General features: G+C 36.6%; 1 protein-coding gene across 4 annotated transcripts in view; it reads left to right on the forward strand.

The window, feature by feature from the left end:
- Positions 1-19,486, forward strand: part of LOC131031467 (uncharacterized) — a 111,758-nt gene that overhangs the window by 55,184 nt on the left and 37,088 nt on the right. For 3 of the 4 annotated variants that reach the window (XM_057962607.2, XM_057962588.2, XM_057962597.2), the window contains exons 8-9: positions 9,273-9,404; positions 9,551-9,664. In XM_057962607.2, the coding sequence (XP_057818590.1) occupies positions 9,273-9,404; positions 9,551-9,664 (246 nt within the window). Of the gene's footprint in view, positions 1-9,272; positions 9,405-9,550; positions 9,665-10,873; positions 11,036-19,486 lie in introns of those variants that run through there. The other variant, XM_057962613.2, reaches the window with a different exon arrangement.

The following is a 19,486-nucleotide window of genomic DNA, read 5'->3' on the forward strand; positions in this document are numbered from 1 at the left end:
ACTCATGCACACACACACACACATACAGAAATCATAATTTTTATTTAATTATTTATTGTTGCAAAGGTCCTATAATGTCTATTACGAAGCTTGATCAATTTTATTATATGAATATATGAAATTTTTTTATATTTAAATTATTTTTTCATTATTTTAATAACTGTAACCTACCATCCCCAAAAAAGTGCCCTTAAAAAAACCATCTTGGAAATGTGCCCCTTCGTAATTTGCCATTCCATCCTGGAAACTTGGGGGAGCAAAGGTTTTGCGGGACAAATTTTCTTCCCAAGGCCTCAAATTCAAAAGTTTTGCACAACCACTAAATGAAACAGAATAGCTATAATAGCATTTTTTACTAGACAACCCTAGGGCAAGGGTAATATAATGAAATCAATTGGGAGAATGGCTCACAACAGCTTAAAAGATCCTATTGTAGAGTCCCAAGAATGGAGTTCTAAGAGTTTAAAAGATCCTATTGTGGAGTCCCAAGAGCCTATTGGTTGTTGGGATAGGAAAACTTCTAAGAAGGGCAATCAATTTGCTTTTGTGAACAATTGGATTGATCAATTTGAGGGTCATTAGAACTAAACATGTGAGACTCAAAATCAACTTTTTGTAATGTCCCCACCTTGAAATAGAATTTAATAATAAAATTTAAACCTAAAAAATAAAATTAAAATATAAAATAATATAATTAAATATGATTAATTAAAAATTAATTAAGTTAATGAAAAGTCAAAAGACATGAAAGGAAAAGTTGTGACTCCCTCAACAATGAGATATAAAAGGGAGAAGAGAACCTCATTTGAGGGGGGGATAATTTGGAAATGAGAAGTGTAGATCTGATTTAAATAATAAGTGCAGATCTGATTATGAAAGGCTGTCCCCCTTTCAAAGGGTAGAAATAATGAAGAATTGCACTCTTTCAAAGAGTGCTAATGGTGAAAGGGTTTGTCTCTTGCCAAAGGGCATACATGATGAAGATGCGTGACCTCTCCCTCAAATTGAGAGATATAGAAGGAAGGAAAAAAAAAGACAAAAAACTACGCCCATATCCACACACTGGCCCACAGTCTGTACAGGTATGCATACGTATGACCGAATAATGAAGGTTTAATAATGTTTATATAAGAGCATGTCCTCCTTTCGATATATACATGTCACTTCTCAATCTGAAATGATATTCTGTGCAAACGCTATAGTATTCTAAATCATTTTCTTAGTCTGTAATAATATACTATATAATACTCTGATAATTCATATGCTGCAAACACTATAACACTTTTGGATATTAACATACTGTTGACGTATTTAGAAATAGAAGTATTAATTTATATCGAATCATTCTGCAATATCAATATTAGTCACTGAATATTCATAAATAACAGTAATAAATTAAATACGTATTGAATCATTCTGGGAATACGGTACATGACTGGAAAATAAGGGTAATAGAGTAAAATATACAGTGAATTAAGTCATGACAAATATTTGAACAATTGGTATTTGGCGGAAATTGATATGAGTAAATATTCTGGAAATTAACTGATAATAAACAGAATGATAATAAGACACGAACATTGATAATAATATATTTACTAATGACAGTCTGAACCAAATCCATCCCTGAGAAGTAGGGAGAACTGCTGGAGGGCACCCTACCTGATAAATGGGTAGGGAGAACTGCTATAGGGCACCCTACAAGATCATTAAGTGGGGAGAAATGCTGGAGGGCACCCTACCTGATAAATGGGTAGGGAGAACTGCTATAGGGCACCCTACAAGATCATTAAGTGGGGAGAACTGCTATAGGGCACCCTACCTGATAAATGGGTAGGGAGAACTGCTATAGGGCACCCTACGAGATCATTAAGTGGGGAGAACTGCTGGAGGGCACCCTACATGATAAATGTGTAGGGAGAACTGCTATAGGGCACCCTACAAGATCACTAGGAAGGGAGAACTGCTATGGGGGCACCCTACATGGTAGTACTGAGTATGGGAAACTGTTGATAAGACACCCTACATTAGTATATTTTCCCATTATTCCTAATCTATAATTTAGTATTTGGCACTGCTACCTTAATTTTAGTTTATAATTAATTCTGAATATACTTATATGTTAATTACTTCAATAATTCATAGCATCTTCTAACCTGGTTTTGCAAGTTTGGACAAGCAGAAAGTAAGGTACGTACTTTCAACCCTACTAGGACCCATAACTAGGGCATTTCCAGTTATTTTCCCTAAGGGACATTACACTTTTTTAGACTAAATGTTTATAATGAAAATTCATCGCTTGAACTTGCCTTACAAAATGGAGTGAAAACTGAATATAATTGAGGACTTAACATATTTCGAGAATAACACCACCTAGACGTTTTTCAATTGCTTAGGTTTTCGCAAGTAGTACTTGTCTTTGTTACACTTTTTGGTTGTGTGCCCCACTTGCCAACACAAAAAAACATCTTTGAGCATTCATAATCCTGTGCTCTTGTGTCCAAGAGCATAGGGAAGAGTATAATTTGATTGCTTGTTGTAGTGGTGCAAAAGTGACCCTACGAAAGGAAGAACTAGGTTCCCTTGAGAGCCAATTTCACAACATACCTTCAGATATCTTCAACTAGTGAAGATATCTAATTACAAAAATGCAAAGAGCAGACGATAGAGTCTTCGGTCAGAGTCTAAGTGTCTCGGTCAAGGATGCTAGCGCTGTTCGTAGACATCTGCGCGGCGCGCTGTAGTCTTGTACAGACTGCAAATAGAAAACTCAGAAATAGAGAAAACCCAACTCTATGTTCCAGAGAACTTGAGAAACCCAGAATCAGAAATATACCAACAAATACTATATATTAATATATAGAGATACACAAAAGTATAATGAAGATTTAAATAAAAGAAATGAATAACAAATAAATATAGCAAACCTCCGTACGGTTGAATGCCTTCCCAAAACCTACACAGATACAAAAGTGGAAAATTGTTGGAGCTGTATAGGGGTTTACCTTAGTCAAACCCCCGCTTTGGTGTTTCCACCTCCACGGACAGCCAAATAGATAGATAGATTAAAAGATAAATAGATACAATGATAAATGATCAAATAGATAGGGGATGTAATAAATCCCAAGATGCTCAAAGGCACAAGAGAGATAGAAATATATTACCAGCAAGGCTTGAGAAAGCCAAGAGAGATACAAAGAGTTTTGTGACAAGTTAGAGATAGCTGTAGCAAAGAGCAAGAGAAAGCTGTGAGAGTTGAGAGAGCACTAGAGATTGCTGAAAGAACCAAGAGAGTTTTAGAGAGCTAGAGAGATTGCTAGAAGTGAGAAGATGGATTCTAAAAGAGAGAATAGGAGGGAAAGAAGAGGCTAGTGATCTGTTTAAAAGATTTTGAACTGTTTCCATTGACCAAGGTAGGTGACAAGTGTTGAAACGCATAGAACCAACATTTGAACGTTAAGATGTTGCGGGATGAATGCGTGGTGCGTGGACGTCTGCATGACGTGCTAGTGTCCAGATGAATCATGCTCAAAAACGACGAGTGGCAAGAGAGACATGCGGCTAACACGAAACTGAAGTTGAAAGATAGGTGCTGGAAAAGGTGTCCTAAGCATGCTGAGAGGGGAAAGGCTGATGCAAAGGGCTGAAATGAGCCTACACAAATGCTAGGGGAATGGAAACTAAAGTGGATAAAAAACTGTTGGTGGAATTGCAAAGGGGTATGCAATTTTCGACACTACACTTGTTTAATAGCTTGCTAAGGTTGATCTAAACATAAATCCTGACATAAGAAGTTAATTCCTAAGAGTCTATATAGCTTGGAGTAAACGTATATGACCCTAAAGTGTTGCATTTTCTCTTAAGACATTTCAGATCAATATTTTGGCAGCAATTTATACATTTGGGTCCATAGGGGCACCTCCTCAGCTAATATCGAAGATTGGAGATCATGCAGGCATACTTTCCGACATTGTTCACGAGTTAGTTGCCTCCTTTTAGAATTTTATCCCTATGCTTTTCTGATAGAAAAGTGATTTGTAGAAACCCTAGTTCTGAAATGTTGATGCTTGGTTGTGGGTAGGCCGTTCAATATTGTCTTATCCAAGCTTTGACCTTGTCTATAGGAGGTCATATTGCAACGGATGTGGCAATAATAATTTCTTTTTAAATGCCTCATTAAAGGGATTCGTCATGGTGTCCAGAATTAGTAAAAGTGGGATTTTATGTAATCTCCCTTTTCGAGTAGCCCAGGAGATCATTTAGCCTATATTATTCCCATAGACATTTAGCCTATATTATTCCCATAGACTAAAGTTTGTAGTAAGGGAATAATTTAAATTAGTTATTTAATATTATTTGTCAAGTACATTTTAAGGGTAATGTTAAGGGTAAGTGACTTAAGTGAAACACTGAAATAATAAAGGGGAAATATTAAAGTCACTTTATTTTGGAGACTTAATGAATTATTAAAAAGTGTGGGAATTTCAAAAGTCTATCAAGAGGCTTCTTGGGGTTATTATAAAAGAACGCTTTTGGAGCTCCTTATGCTATGCTTGGATTATTTCTCTTTTATGATGTTGAGGAGCTTCTTGGAAGCAGGAACTCTAGGACGGCAACCCTAAGGGATACTGGTTTCTGTAGTGCAAGATTCTACCCTAGCTGGTTGCTGGAGAGGTCATTCAGATTTCTCGCATGGAATGAACAACTGAAGTTAATAAAATTTGTGAAGTCTTTGGAAAGACAAGTTTCTGGATAGTGCATTGTCTTCAGCTTCAGGAAGGTCACCTTGTTTTTATAAATTTTTATTGCAGAATATTACATATATATGGGTTGCTTGGTAGTTCATGCCTTTTATGGAGATTTTTGATCTATTCATTCTGGACGTGTGGATTCTTCTTCAGAAGCAGACTTTATTAAATATTTATTGAACTAAGTTAAGTGCCACTATTCCAATCATTGAACAATCGATTTGCTTGGGAATATTGAAGGAGCAAGTGAAGAGTTGCTTGGTCATGGAGATTTACTCTATTTATGGTGGACGTAGAGGTATACGCTAGCCATGACTGTGGAAAAGCTGGGCGCTGAAAGGAATGAAGCTGGACATGAAGTTGAAGGAGCATTGTAGTTAGGCATAATGCTTTTCATTGGCAGGTCAAGTGACTTGAAGTGGGACATGGTCTTTGTTTGCTGGACATGTTCCCTCTGCAAGGTCCTGAGAGTATTTTACCAACCAAAACTTCTTGCAAGACATTTGGGGCTACAGTTGGGTTAGCTATATTCTGTGATAAACAATCTGTGGTGGAAAGAAGGGTGCCATTGGCTCTTATTTGTATGTCACTGTTTATCGCTGCTATTCATAAACCGTGAGTTCATGGTGTCAGATATACCGCTACAGCTTGTTAATAAGATTATTTCAGACCTATGCTCTTAATTGTGTTCCAGTATTTCTGCAATATATGTGGTCAGGTTTAATCTTTGCTATATTCTTTAATCTGCTGTTCATCAAAACGAAATTACAGTGATTATATGCTGGTTCAGTAGTCTTATTTGCATAGCAAGTTGTACATTCGTTATATGTCACATCTGCTACAGAAATCAGAAATAAATGAAATCTACAAACAGAAACCAAACCTTCAATTCCTTAAGCATAAAAAGGTAGAAAAATCTGGAGCCATTTTGGTGTGGGATTTTACACTTTATCGTGAACTTCAATATTTACATTAGAGACTAAAAGCTTGTGAGCCTTTGCTTCTGCATGGGATGAACACGATTCTGTAAGCACTTCTTACTGCTTATTCCAATTTTTTTGCCAGTTCCTGATTATCTTTGGGGAGTCCAACTTGATTGGGTTGTCTTCTCTTAGTGATCTCTTGGAGCTGTCATTCTCTGCCTTATTGAGATTCTCGGGCTGTGCTATTTTGCCATATGAGAGGCTGACATTCTCCTAACCTTGTCTTTTTTTTGGGCACCTGTCTTTTATCTTGCTTTTTTTTTCACTCTTTGCCATCTCATCTATTAGAATATGATTTTATAATCTTATATTTAATTTAATATTTCAATGGACACATGACACACACGCACATGCGCGCACACATACACATATTCTTTCTACCTTATCTCTTTTCTTCACCTGCGCTTTTTATCTTGCTTTTTTTTCACTCTTTGCCATCTCAATCATCTATTATAATATGATTTTATAATCATCTATTTAATTTAATATTTCAATGGACATATTATATGTACACACAAACACACATTTTCAATTTCCTAGATTCAAATATCTCTACCATGTCATTCCATGTAGAAATACCCCAATGCTACCTATGGTTGCATGTGTGCATATTACAAACTCTCCATTAGGATTTGGATCTTGCAAACTTGACCTGTAGTTTAAATCCATTTCAGCTTTTGAAAATTTTCAAATTGTGAATTCTAATCAAAGTCTTGCCCTTTTATTTGAGAAATGTTATAGGGTTGGCTATATTAGAGAAATTTTCAATTAATTTCCAATAATTACCTGTGAGGTGCTTAAAACTTCTTACCTGAGGTACATTCTTAGGAGCAGGCCATTTCGATGATTGCTTTTATCATTTTTGGGATCAACTGCAATTCCTTTTGTAGACAATATTTGGCCTAAATAATAGATTTTCTGCTCAGATATAATTTTCAAGTGATTGGTATATAACTAATTTCTCTTTTGTGTGGCAAAGCCAACCTTGATTTTCATGCCCCTTTCCTTTCTTGGAGTGTTTTAATATATTGTTTAGAAAGACCAAAACAAAATGATTCAAATGTTATTTAAATATGTTGCTCAGCAAATTCATGAAAACAAGTAGAGTATTCTTAACATATAAGGCATAACTAAAATTCATAATGCTTGTAGCAAGTTCTAAATGCTGATTTAGGCACATACTCATCCTTAATTCTTAATTGGTGGTAACTTGATTACATATCTATTTTCAAGACTATGGGAGTGCCTTTAATTTGATAAAAAAGAAAATTAATGTGGGGAACAACATCTGTTCTTAATAGTTGCCTTGCTAAGCATGTGATAGTCTATTCACTGGTTCAAATTTCTTCTCCACAAAATGACATGAGCTCCCAAGGGCAAAACTTTTGGATGAATGAGCCCTTTATTAATTGGCTTTAATGAACACAATGTTTGTATGGACATACCCAAAGTGAACTCAACCCCAGAAAACATTTTCCCTGGACGAGTGTACTTGAAGTCTTGAACCTTAACTGGTAAATTAGATTAAATAATAAAATTAACAGTCAACAATTCGTTTGGAGGGTGAATTTTAGGTTTATGGTGGGTTTTTAAGTTGACCAGTTGATGTAGGTGAAAAGAAAAAAGAATAAGAAAAGAACGTAAAAAAGATAACTTGGGCATCTGGTTCTTACTGGGTTTGCCATGGGTCCTTCCAAGCACGTCTGGGTTTGCCTGGGTGTGCTGCAGAGCATACTTGGGTGAATGCTGGTGTACTTTGGTGGATTGTGTCTGAGCCCCATGAGAAACCTGGTACCATAACCCAGACTGGCTACAAACTGGACCTAGATACTAGTATACACCTGAGGGAATTGGTAACATAGATTCTACCATGCTGAAAGGAGATATAATTGTGGTGACTTTACAGGCATTGGCCTTTGTTCTTGGGAGCTAAAAGGAGATATAATTGTGGTGACTTTACAGGCATTGCCCTTTGTTCTTGGGATGAAGATTTGTTATCAGTGGAATTAGCCTTGCATTGATATGCCATTCAATCTCTGCAATAATTAAATTTGAACATTGAACTTGATTGTGAGCCCTTGTATGCATATCAAGAACCCAGTTGCATTATTATAGGGAAAGAGAAATTTGAAGAAGAAAATAAAAAAGTGAGAATTTTGGAGGTGGATGGTTTAGACAGTCCAAGTCAGCCCATTGATGAAGAGGAGAGGTATGGTTCTAAATGATGTTCTATCCCCAGATATGATTTCCTTGATTTTTTTTTTTTTACATGCATGGCTTTAGAAGAAAAAAAAGGAAGAAATACACTTTGCTATTCAGTCTGAGTTGATTTCTCTTGAAATAATGTAATTTTGCATTTGATTTGCCTCTTAGTTAGGTAAAGATACCATCAAAATTCTCACAGAAAGGAATGGGGTTGAGCATCATGTAGCAAAGTCTTCTTTGTTTGTTTGAAATGGGAAACATCATTGATTAGATACCATCATGCGATGACTGTGAAATGCCCTTGGATGGCTGATGAGACTTGGAGGCTAAATGTCAATGGAGGGGATTACCATGAGCAAATTCATATGCCAGTTTATGATGATTAATATAGTATCTCACAAGAGAAAGATTTGTCCAGGTGAATCTATTATTTAATTTTGATGGCCCAACAACTTGATTCATGCCCACATTATTTTAGACAGTGTCTGATATATTCATTTTTTCCCAAAAATGATAAACCCCACAACCCAATAAAAGGAACAGCAAGCGATAAAGTCTAAAGATGGAAATAAGAGAGGGGCAAGATTGTGGCACAGAATCACTTTACAGTACACTCTGACCAACTCTAATGATAGAGGTTTCATCATAGTTTTGTCTCCAGGAGCATTGTGAGAGGGTTTTGATTTTCATATTAAGATGTCAGCAGGAATTAAGTTATTTAAATTTATTTTAGATAGTGTATGTCATATTGTACATTAATTAAAATTTTCCCAATAAATGATAAAACCCTACATTCGCAAAAACAAAGAACAGCAAAATGAAGTCTAAAGATGAAAATGGTGAAAGACGAGGGGCAGGATTGCAGCACAGAATTATTATACAGCACTTACTGACCAACTCTAACGATAAACTGCATTTATTGTGGAAATACTGACTGAATCTGCCTTCCACCTGTCTCTTCCCTTCCACACAAAATAAAGATAGAATGACATTTTGACATGGATTATAAGGTATTGAATCCTCCTCTCTTAGCGAAAAACCAGAGGAAAGAAAATTTATAAATGAAGAACAGAAATTTTGGCCTATGGATTTGGTGACTCTTCCATTTCTGGCTTGCCTCGCCTTCAGAGAATCATCTGTACATGAAAATCCTGATGACTGTGAAGTGTAAACTGAGATTTGTAACTATGTTTTGAAAATATAGCTAATGTTGATACTGGATGTTAATTGTTTCTTGTCTCTAGATATATACCAGGTTTAATTCAGTAGTAATTTAGTCTTACATAATGAAATAATGTTGTATCAGCTTGTTCTCTGAATTCCTCTTTGATGGCAGATAGTGAACTGGAGAACTCACCTTAAATTCCCAGAAGAAGCCAAGTTGTCAGCAGAGGCAAAAGATCTTATTAGTAAACTGCTTTGCAATGTAGAGCAGAGGCTTGGAACTAAAGGCGCTCATGAATTAAAGGTTGGAGACATTTCTTGTATTTTCTCTATTATTTTAATAATGCATTAACTTGAATGGGAACTACTTTATTTTATATTATCTTATATATGGTTTATTCTCTCTTCTATTGGGCTTTTTGTCTAACTTAATGTAAGTTGATTATTTAGGCACATCCATGGTTTAAAGGCATTCAATGGGACAAATTATATCAAATGGAGGCAGCATTTTTGCCAGAAGTGAATGATGAGCTTGACACTCAAAATTTTGAGAAATTTGAAGAGGTTAGATGGTGGCATCTTTTCCATTTCTTTTCAACCATGTATTTAAATTTTACCAGAGGTATGTAGATGAGAATGAATGATTTCCTCTTATATCAAAGAAAATAAGGAATTTCATTTAACTTATTGGGATCAACATTGTATTCGGTACACTAACTAGGAGAAATAGACCCCAATAATCATCTGTGTTCCATTGCATATCCAAGGTAGGGACGAGAGGTGATGGTAGGATGCCTTTTGGAATGACAGTTTGGGAGGCCATTCTTTTGGAGATGTTAGGGGACAACAATGTATAATAATAAGAGTAATAACAATAACAATAATGTATAGTGAAACTCAAAATTTTGTAAGTTATACATGATAATGGATCAAATTCAGAATTTAACAGTCCATGTTCACTGATTAAAGTCCAAGTTGTCAATATGGGATACCGGTACGCTGGTACGACAATTTTTTTTGCTTGGGTACTGTAAATTTGGGTATGGTACACACACACGCACACGCAGGTGCACCCACACACAAATATACATCAGGTGAAATGATGCTTTTAGGGTTTTTAATTGCAAATTTTTTTTTGCTTGGGTACTGTACATTTGGGTATGGTACACACACGCACATGCAGGTGCACCCACACACAGATATACATTAGGTGAAATGATGCTTTTAGGGTTTTTAACTACAAAAAATGTTAAAAAATGTCTTTTTTGTTACTTTTTGGCACTCAGCACCTTTGGGTACCGTAGGTACACCTGGGTACACCCATGCACCCTGGGTGTACCCAGGTGTACCTAGGCAAACTCGTACTCAGTACAGGTGTGGGGTAGTGTTGATGTGTTTTTTACGCACATGCGAACACAGAATAAAATACCCAAGGGTACCTTATCCTCTCTTGAGTAAAGTCTTTGAATGCTGAAGATATCGTGAAAAGGATCAATCAGGGTGACTTCAAGGTTCTTCGATGTAGGATCTCTACGTGTGGACAAGCACCAGTGGTATGATGTGATTTGCTGGAATCACAAGGGGACTTACATTTGATGATTGAACGTCTGATCTGCTTTGAATATTGCTGGAACATAGGCTCTTACTAGCTTTGATTTGAAAAAATGGAAAAAAGATGAGGGTGAGGAAAGGATCTAATTCTAATACTAAGAATGTAGGAGCAATGAATGATCTTTGATGAAATTCTAACTAAGTCTTGTTTTGACATTGCAGGACCATCTCCACAAGGCTAGTGCGATCTTCGAAGGAAAGCTTTATGATGTTCAAATCATCACTGCAGGCATAGACACCATCAGGCTGATGCATATCAATGAAGAAGCGATAATTGAAGTTAGGCTTAAGTTGAACGATTCCAGTTGACTACACAAGGCAAGTCTACAATCAACAAACTGCTAGTAGTATGGATATACGAATTTCACCATCAATCAAGCACATTTCTTCCACTCATCTAATCATCTACCATCTAGGATTGAAGATTCAACAAGAAACCATGCATATTGCAAGAAACGACACACTTCACCATTACTTCAATGAAAATGGAGTTTGTTTACAATCAATGGCAACAATTTCTTGCCTTGTCCTCCTATTCTACTCTAATTGCTATTCTATCAATTGACTACTCACTCTCTAACTACTCTCTAACTGCTTCCAACTGCCTTTACAAAATGAAGAGTCGGGGCTTATATAGTGCCCTGAATACAATTCGATGGCTCAGATCCATTTGAGATCAATGGCCAAGATTCAATAGTGAAAACCCTAATTAGGGTTTGTTACAACCATTACATAACATTTAATGCTTGACCAATGATAAAATTGTATTGCTTGGACACGTGTCCTCTCTAGAAAATTCAACCAATGGATAGCTGGGGTAGGTACTTCGAAGTTTGTGCCACCTCCCATGAGTTAGGTACATTGAATCTGGACATGCTGAGGTGGACCAATCCGACTGTAGAAGTGATGACTGGGATGCCACCTTGCCTGACACTTGGTTGATGCCAATTTGATGTTACTGAGAAGCTAGCTTTAATTAACTCTTCTGGAACTATCTGCTTCTTCAACGAACCCTTTGCTCTGACTTCTTGTGTCCTTGATTTGCAGGATGATGATGTACCTCGCCTTGGAATACTGGACTGGAAGAGGTCGCCCTTATCCTGATGATGCTGGATCAAAGAAGGTCGTCCTTGTCGATGCTAGGCTGGAGGATGCCGTCCTTGATCTGGCTTGATTTTCCAACTCCGGGATCTCCATTTGATGCCTACACAACATTTCACAATTAGTATTATATCTTGAAGTGTAGAAAATAGGATTCAAAAGGAAGATTTAAGATTTTAATTAGGAAACTTCATGATAAATCTTGAGTTATCATTTCCTAATTAACTATGCCAAACTTAGAATTTTCAAAATAAAAGTTCAAAATTCAAATCTTCAACAATGGTGTCAAGATGATTTCGCCATACCTCCTCTTTGAGTATTAAACTCTAAGAAATGATGCAAAAATAGATGAATTTCGCTAGGCAAAATGTAGATCAAAGCCCTCTCTTGAACAAATTGCGCCTCCTCTAGCTTGGAAAAGAATAATCTCCACTAGCCTCTTCAAAAATCTGGAAATTCGCCTTCAAATATCTTCAAAACATCTGGAAATTATCCTTCAATCTAGCAAGAAATTCGCCTCTCCAATAGCCTTCAAGATGAATTTCGCCCTCCTTAGTCTCCACACTACTTAGAAATTCGCTCCACTCCAGCTAGATTTTGCACCTTCAATTAGCTCTCCAAATTCGCACTTGAAAGGATGATTGAATGATTTGAATGATGAAAAAAAACACACCTCCAATATATATAGAGCGCTCACCACCTTGCTCCCCCTAGGCCGACTTGGTAAAAAGAGGTTAAAAATAAATAAATTTCCAAAAAAAAGGGGGGCCGACTTGGCAAAATAAGTGAAAATAAGACCTTGTGCCCTCCACATTTTTAATTTAATAAAAATTAATCTTAAATGCCTTCACAATAAAAGTTCGATTTTTAAGGCCTAAAATCAATTTATTAAATGCCAAAATGTCTTTATTTAATGCCAATTTAATTTTAATTTTTTCAAATGCCCCAAAGTTAGCAAATTTTGGTGAATTTCAAGGAATGTCAACGTTCAATTAATGCAAAAAATGAAGGATATCATCAATTTCGCCTTGGACCCTTGGTGCAGGCCAGGAGCGATTTTTCAATCTAGACCTTGCATACCTCCTTTTTTCCACCCAAAACTTCATCTAGACATTTAAATGGCATTTTTAACTGGAATTTTGAGTTTGATTTCATTTGATATTTAGGAGGAAAGTGTATTTATTCCTTTTTCGCCCTGGACCCTTAGAGAGGGTCAGGAGCGATTTTGCAAATTCAAGCTTATCCATCTTTTGTTAGTCCTCCAAATTTTCTTCAATGGATAGAACACACCCTCTTCCATTTATTTTAATCACAAAACTTGTTTTGTCCTTGCAAGAAAATTGTACTTTCAGAATCTAGCTCCGGACCTTCAGTGAGGGTCAGGAGCGCCTTTTGTTTTTTGGGTTGATTTCCTCTTTTGTTGACCACTCAAATTATATTCAACGGATAGAACATGCTTTCCTTGATCTCTTCCAATCATAAAATCACTTTGATCCTGCAAGAACAGTGCAAATTTGAAAATCAAGCTCCGGACCTTCAGTGAGGGTCAGGAGTGCTTTTTGCCATCATGATCAAATTGTTTCACTTTTCATCTCGAAATTCCTTGGCTAAGGAAGATGTTATCTTGTTTCATGCTATGAATAAATTCTCATGTCCAAAAAAGGATAAAATAGTGTGTCCACAAGAAATTTGCCCTGGGCCCTCAGAGAGGGTCAGGAGCGAATTTGCCTTCTCTAGGCAAAACTCCTTCATCCTTTGGTCTTCAAACGGGTTTGGGGCTTCATCATGCTCATTCCACCGCTCTTCTTGCCTTTAATACCTCATCTTGACCACAACAATGCTAAAAATGACCTTCATGGAGAATTTCGCCTTGGGCCTTCAGTAAGGGTCAGGGGCGAAAGTATCTTTGTTGCCCAAAATTCAACAATTTTCAAACTTTCAAACTTTCAGATGCATCCAATAACGTCCAATCTTCTCTCCAAGAAACCTTGCACAAAACAAGTTAGCCAAAATTAGCGAGAAATAAACTTGAACCACATTTTCGCCCTGGACCTTCAGTGAGGGTCAGGAGCGAAATTTACAATCTAGGCTAAATTGCTCAATCTTTTAGTTTCAAATCACTTCATAGGGCAAGGTAAGATCATTTTCAAGGCCAGGAACAAGGTTTCAAATTCAAGCGAGTTGGCAAACAAAATCTACAATGAATTTCGCTCTGGACCCTCAGCAAGGGTTAGGAGCGAAATTCCCAATCTTGGCCAAAATTCATCATTTTCTTCAAGGTGTTCAATCAATTCCAAAGTCCAAACAAAATGCTTTGCAAATCAAAATTTGGTCAAATAAGGCCAGGAATGAGTCCTAGGTTGATTTTTGCCTTGGACCCTCTGGAAGGGTCAGGGGCGAGATTCGCCTTGGACCTCTTGAGAGGGTCAGGAGCGAAATTCGCTTTGGACCCTCAGGACGGGTCAGGAGCGAAATTTGACTTTTTGAATTCTCTATCAGGATAATTTTTATGGAATATAACATTTAAGTATAAGAAATCTTATACTTTAAGTTATATTCCATATATACTTTCAGGATGTTTGAGAGTGGTTTCAGACCTCCAGGAGTTATATTGCAAATTCTAGTTTTTTGAGGTTTTCAGTTTTCCAGACTTAGTCCAATTTCAGGATCAGGACATTCCAGACTTAGCCAAATTTCAGGATCACGACATCACTCAAGCCGGACTTGCTATCCATGTGATCCTCTTGGCGACACTCAAAATGCAAAGGCTAACGAACAAAACCCTAAAAAACCTAGAAAACAAACCCTAAAAAGCAAAAAAAAGCAGGGGTCCCCATTTGCAATGGGGCGATGTGTGAAAACGTCACAACAGGTAGGTTCTGGGCATACCCGGTAACTTAAATTAAATTATAGCAGAAATAAAAATTAAAAATTTCATTGTTTTTTTTTACAGTAGAAGGCCCCAACACTACAATATGAAAATATTTCCAACAATAGGAATAGTACTATCTTATATAAAAATATACAACCATTAACAGGTAGACCTCTTTTAATGGCACCTCATGTAGATTGTAGACTATCAATATCAAAATCAGCTTTTGTCTTTAAGTCACCCTCATCAAATTGTAACTCATCTAATGAAACCCAACCAATCCCGTTGCATCTCCTCATCAATTTTTGAAGCATCGTCAATTTCAACATCACAATGTTTTGAAGTCTATTGATCTTGAAGTAACAAGTCATTATGAACTATGACTAATTTTTTCAGTTGTCTAAAGGCAAACCTGTTTCTCTTCATAGAGTGGATGAAGTTGTAGGTGTCTCTTTATTCCTCTTTGCAACAGATAATCTAGCAAGGTCTTTTTGAGCAAGAGTAGCTCAATTTGCCCTCACCCCTTTGGTTTGTAAAATGTCCAACCCAGAAAATTGACAAAGTGGAATCCATTGGTTCAATAGTATAGATGTATTCTCAACATTGAACATCTTTCAGTGGGCCTTCATGCATCCACCCTTCCTTTACGTCGTCATCTTCAAAATGAAGAACTGTGCCAACTCTAGGTGCTTACTAATTAGGGTTAAGAGTAATATGAAATGGGGTGTTTGTACACTTTGCGTAAGATGTATAATATTTTGTGAAGTTGTGGTCCACTTTGAAGTGGGGTGGCACACTTTATGGGGTGCAATATGTTCTTTGGTAGTTTTCATATGGGACATTGGAAATACATTTAATGTGGTAGGCACTTGTTGAAATGTGTCTAATGTTGGAGTTCATGGTGTATTGAGCACTTGGATTAATGGGCTCATAATTTAATATGCACATTGGAGAAAGGATTTTAATAATTGGATCTCTTGTAAAAAGCATTTAATATGGGGCTGCATTGAGATAAAATTTGAATTGGAGAGAGCATTTGGCTTTCCTTGGAGGTTGTAATGACTCTTGGGTGAAGAGTCAAACTCAAGTGCCCACCAAGGTATATCTCACTTGTGTGCCTTAATTATTGGTGGCTATAAAACTTATTAAGTTTTCCCATTCTTGTTGTTCTGATGCTTATAAATAGAAGGCTTGGGATGGAGGTTAGACATCATCTTGTGCACATTCCTTGGGAGTGAAGCTTAGTGTGTGGATATGGAGGTTTGAGTTGCTTGTTGAGTTATCATGAGGAGCATGATGTGGCATATATGTGTTAAACATTTTGTCATTGATGTCAAAGGTTTTACTTGCTTGAGCTGCTTGCTTGCTTGGTTGAGCAGCCTGTGTGTGTGCTTAGGCTGGATGCTTGTCTACTTCACCTGGTTGGTTGTCTGCATCAGCTAGCTGTTTGTTTGTTGACTTGTGCCAAGTCAGATCACTCCTTTGTGCGTTAGTATATAGGATTGTTTTTGGTGTGGGCAGATTTTTTTTATTAAAACGTGGCTGTCTCATGGCTTTCTATTATGGCAGAATTTCATCATTAAAGTTTTTAGTTTTTCTTTGTTACATTGATCTGTTTTTTGTTCTTGCCTCTGTAACGGTAGAACTTCTTTAATTTATCCGAGTTGGTTGGGTGCTAACGGCAGAATTTTCTTTTCATAATTATTCAATGAAGAATGGTAGGTTGCCGTTTTGTTTTCAATGTCTATCGTGAGCTGTTGAAGGTGTGAAGAAAAAGATACACGACGTGTTTTGGATATGATGCAAAGTAAAACGTTTATTACATGAGCTGTGTTGGCGTTGAGGTTTTTTAAAATAGTTTTCAACAGTTTTTATAAAGGACATTGTGGTTCTTATTTTTGTTGGGAATATGAAATATCATGGTTTTGGAGTTACGGAAGGAGCTTAACGGAATAGTATTATTTTTTCGTATTCTGGAAGTGCAGAAAGTGTGATATGGTTGGCAGACTTCAAATTTTTTTTTGAGCACGAACTTTGAAAGTATTACAGGTGGTTGGCAGATTTTTACATGTTACAAAAAAGGAGAGAAACTGAAAAGTCCTCAAGGGACTCGTGTATTTGGTTCGATACTTTTTTGGACATGTGTGTTACTATAGTGGACAAAAGGCAGCATTTTCAGAATTAAAAAACAGGGTTCTTACAAGCTGCAGAGGCATTTTTTAATAAAAAATGGGGTTAGTAAACCCATCGAGGAGTTGATTATGTTTGAAGGGTTTTTTTTGGGAGTTTTTTTTTACTGGTTGAGCTGTGTTTTTGTTTGGAATGAATGTAGTCCTTTATTCTTATGAGCCGACTAGTATGAAAAATGAAATAGACATTTTAGTTGAATATGCAGGGGGATCATTAAAACATGAAAGGAATGTATATAGAGTTTGTAAAGTAACAACAATGCTGATTGAAGACTAACAGTGTTGGAAATGTATAATCTCTTAGGCATGTTTCATGGAGTGAATTTTCAGATTTGTGGTGGAGTATCTTTGTTGAAGTGTACACATTAATTGAGTAAGAGAAGCTTTTGAAATGTTAAGACAGTCCTCTGTGTTTCATCTTGAAAACTAAAGTTGGTGCTTTAGCTGTAAGAAGTTGGTGCTTGTCAGTGAGTTGGTGCTCTTAGTGAGTTGGTGCTCACTTGTTTATTTCAGTTAGTAATTCAAAATTGATGTACCGTGGTTTTTTTCCCGAAAGGGTTTTCCACGAGAAAAAAATTTGTGTTTGCATTTTCTGTGTGCTTATCAATATGGATTTCATTTGTTCTTGGGTTGGTCTGGTGAGGAATGCAACAAGTGCTGCTCATTGTTGCTGAAGAAGGCCATAGCTTGATGGTTTCTTCCTTGCTTGAGAGTGTTGATCTCCTATGAAGGCTTGGAGCTTGATATTGTATTGCAACTTATTGTTCATAATATATTGGTTTCATTTGAGGCTTTTCTTTTCCGAAAGGGGTTTTGCAAGGTATATTAGTGTTTGTTTGTCTTGTTGTTGTTCTATTCTTTCTTTCATTCTTGTTATTTCTTTAGAGCTATTACTATGTGAACATTTTGCTGGAATTTGTATAGATAGGATTACTTGTGACATCTCTTGTAGGATTAAGCAAGAAATTATTTCATATTTCTCTTTATTTGGTATTAGAGTTTGGCTAACTTTTTAGATCCATTAGAGTATGGCCTTTTTCTGTATGATCCCTTTTTCAGTGAGTGTCTGTTGTAGTTGATATTTTTTTAGGATATGGTTATAATAAACACTTCTAGAATAGAGGTGGATAGATTCAATGGAACAAATTTTGAGCTCTAGAAGCTCAAGATAGAAGATGTGCTTGTTGATTGTGGATTGTGCCATACTATCAGAATGGGTCATATAATGACCCAAAACTCTTCTTTCATGGTATGACTTCCATGGAGTTCATCCTCATATTGTTGGGTTGGTCATATGGTGACTTGGAGCTCCTATTTGGTGGTATGGTTTCCTTGGAGTTCACCCTCATATTATTGGAGTTGGTGATATGGTGACTTGGAGCTCCTATTTGGTAGTATGGAACTTATAGTTTGTCATGTGAAGGTTGTGGAGTTAGTTGTATGTTGTGACTTGGAGCTCCTGTTTAGCCCCTTGATCCTTTGGATGCATGTTTTTATTATGTTGTGGATTCATGGTGTGTTGTGTTTGCATGTTGTAGATTTTTTTATTCCATAATTGAAAATGTGATTCTTGGGTTTTAGATTCATAGGTGTTTTGGATATGGCACTGGATTTAGATTCTTATAGTGGTTGTGTGAGGCTTGTTGCTGCAGGCATGTCATTTATTTTTAATGGATGTACATTTTGTAGGTTTTCTATTTAAATTTGTGGTGTCTTTGCAAGTTTGTGATTTTTTTCTTTTTGGGCTTGTAATTTATGAGGGTTGTTTGAATTATGAATGGATATAGATCTAGAGTTGCATTCATGCTTTTGATCATAGTTAGAGACTTGTTCATTAGTTTCTGGTTCTTTGACTTGTGCTTCCTTGTAGTGGTGATTTTTTGGCCTTTTGGATCTGAGGTTGTTCTAGATTTGATGTTTGTTTCATGAAAAGAATCTGCCGTACCTCTTGGTTTTGTTGTTGCCAGTCGTGTTTTTGATTCTGCATGTTTTTTTTTGAGGATACATGTCTTAGTGGTTCCCAGTTGAATGATTTTGACATCTGTGAGTTTTGTTCTGTGATTTACTTAGGTTTCAGTATTATGTTTGTGGCCATGCTTCCGTTACCTTTTCTGCAGACCACATGTCTATAACACAAGTTCTTGGTTGCCATGTTTGTCTATTTACATGTTGCATGAAGAATGCGGGAATAGATCTGCAGAGTGCTGATGGTGTCGTGTGTACAACAGAGAGGTCTACCGTAAGAATGGTGGTAGTGAGTTGCAGGTCCTTCTAAGCATCTTTATTATTTGCTATAGACTGTTTTTAATGCCATGAGAGTGAATGTTGAGTATGAGAGAGGCAATGAGATGGGCTGTTGAGAAGGCCTTTTGAAGGCAAGAAGAAGGTAGAGGTGTCTTTTAAGAGTTTTTGAGATTTTTTTTGGCATGCTTAAAACCTTGTTGCCTTGTTCCTGTGTACCTCTATGCCAGAAACTCAAGAAACATTATGTTTTTTGTTTTAATTTAATAAATAATTGTGCAAATTGGATTCAGATATAACCTGCTATGGATATGATCTGATTTAATAATGATAATATTCTGTGCTCTAATTCCAAATTTGACCTTTAATATG

The sequence above is a fragment of the Cryptomeria japonica genome, chromosome 6 (assembly GCF_030272615.1).
Source record: "Cryptomeria japonica chromosome 6, Sugi_1.0, whole genome shotgun sequence".
Taxonomy (NCBI): domain Eukaryota; kingdom Viridiplantae; phylum Streptophyta; class Pinopsida; order Cupressales; family Cupressaceae; genus Cryptomeria; species Cryptomeria japonica.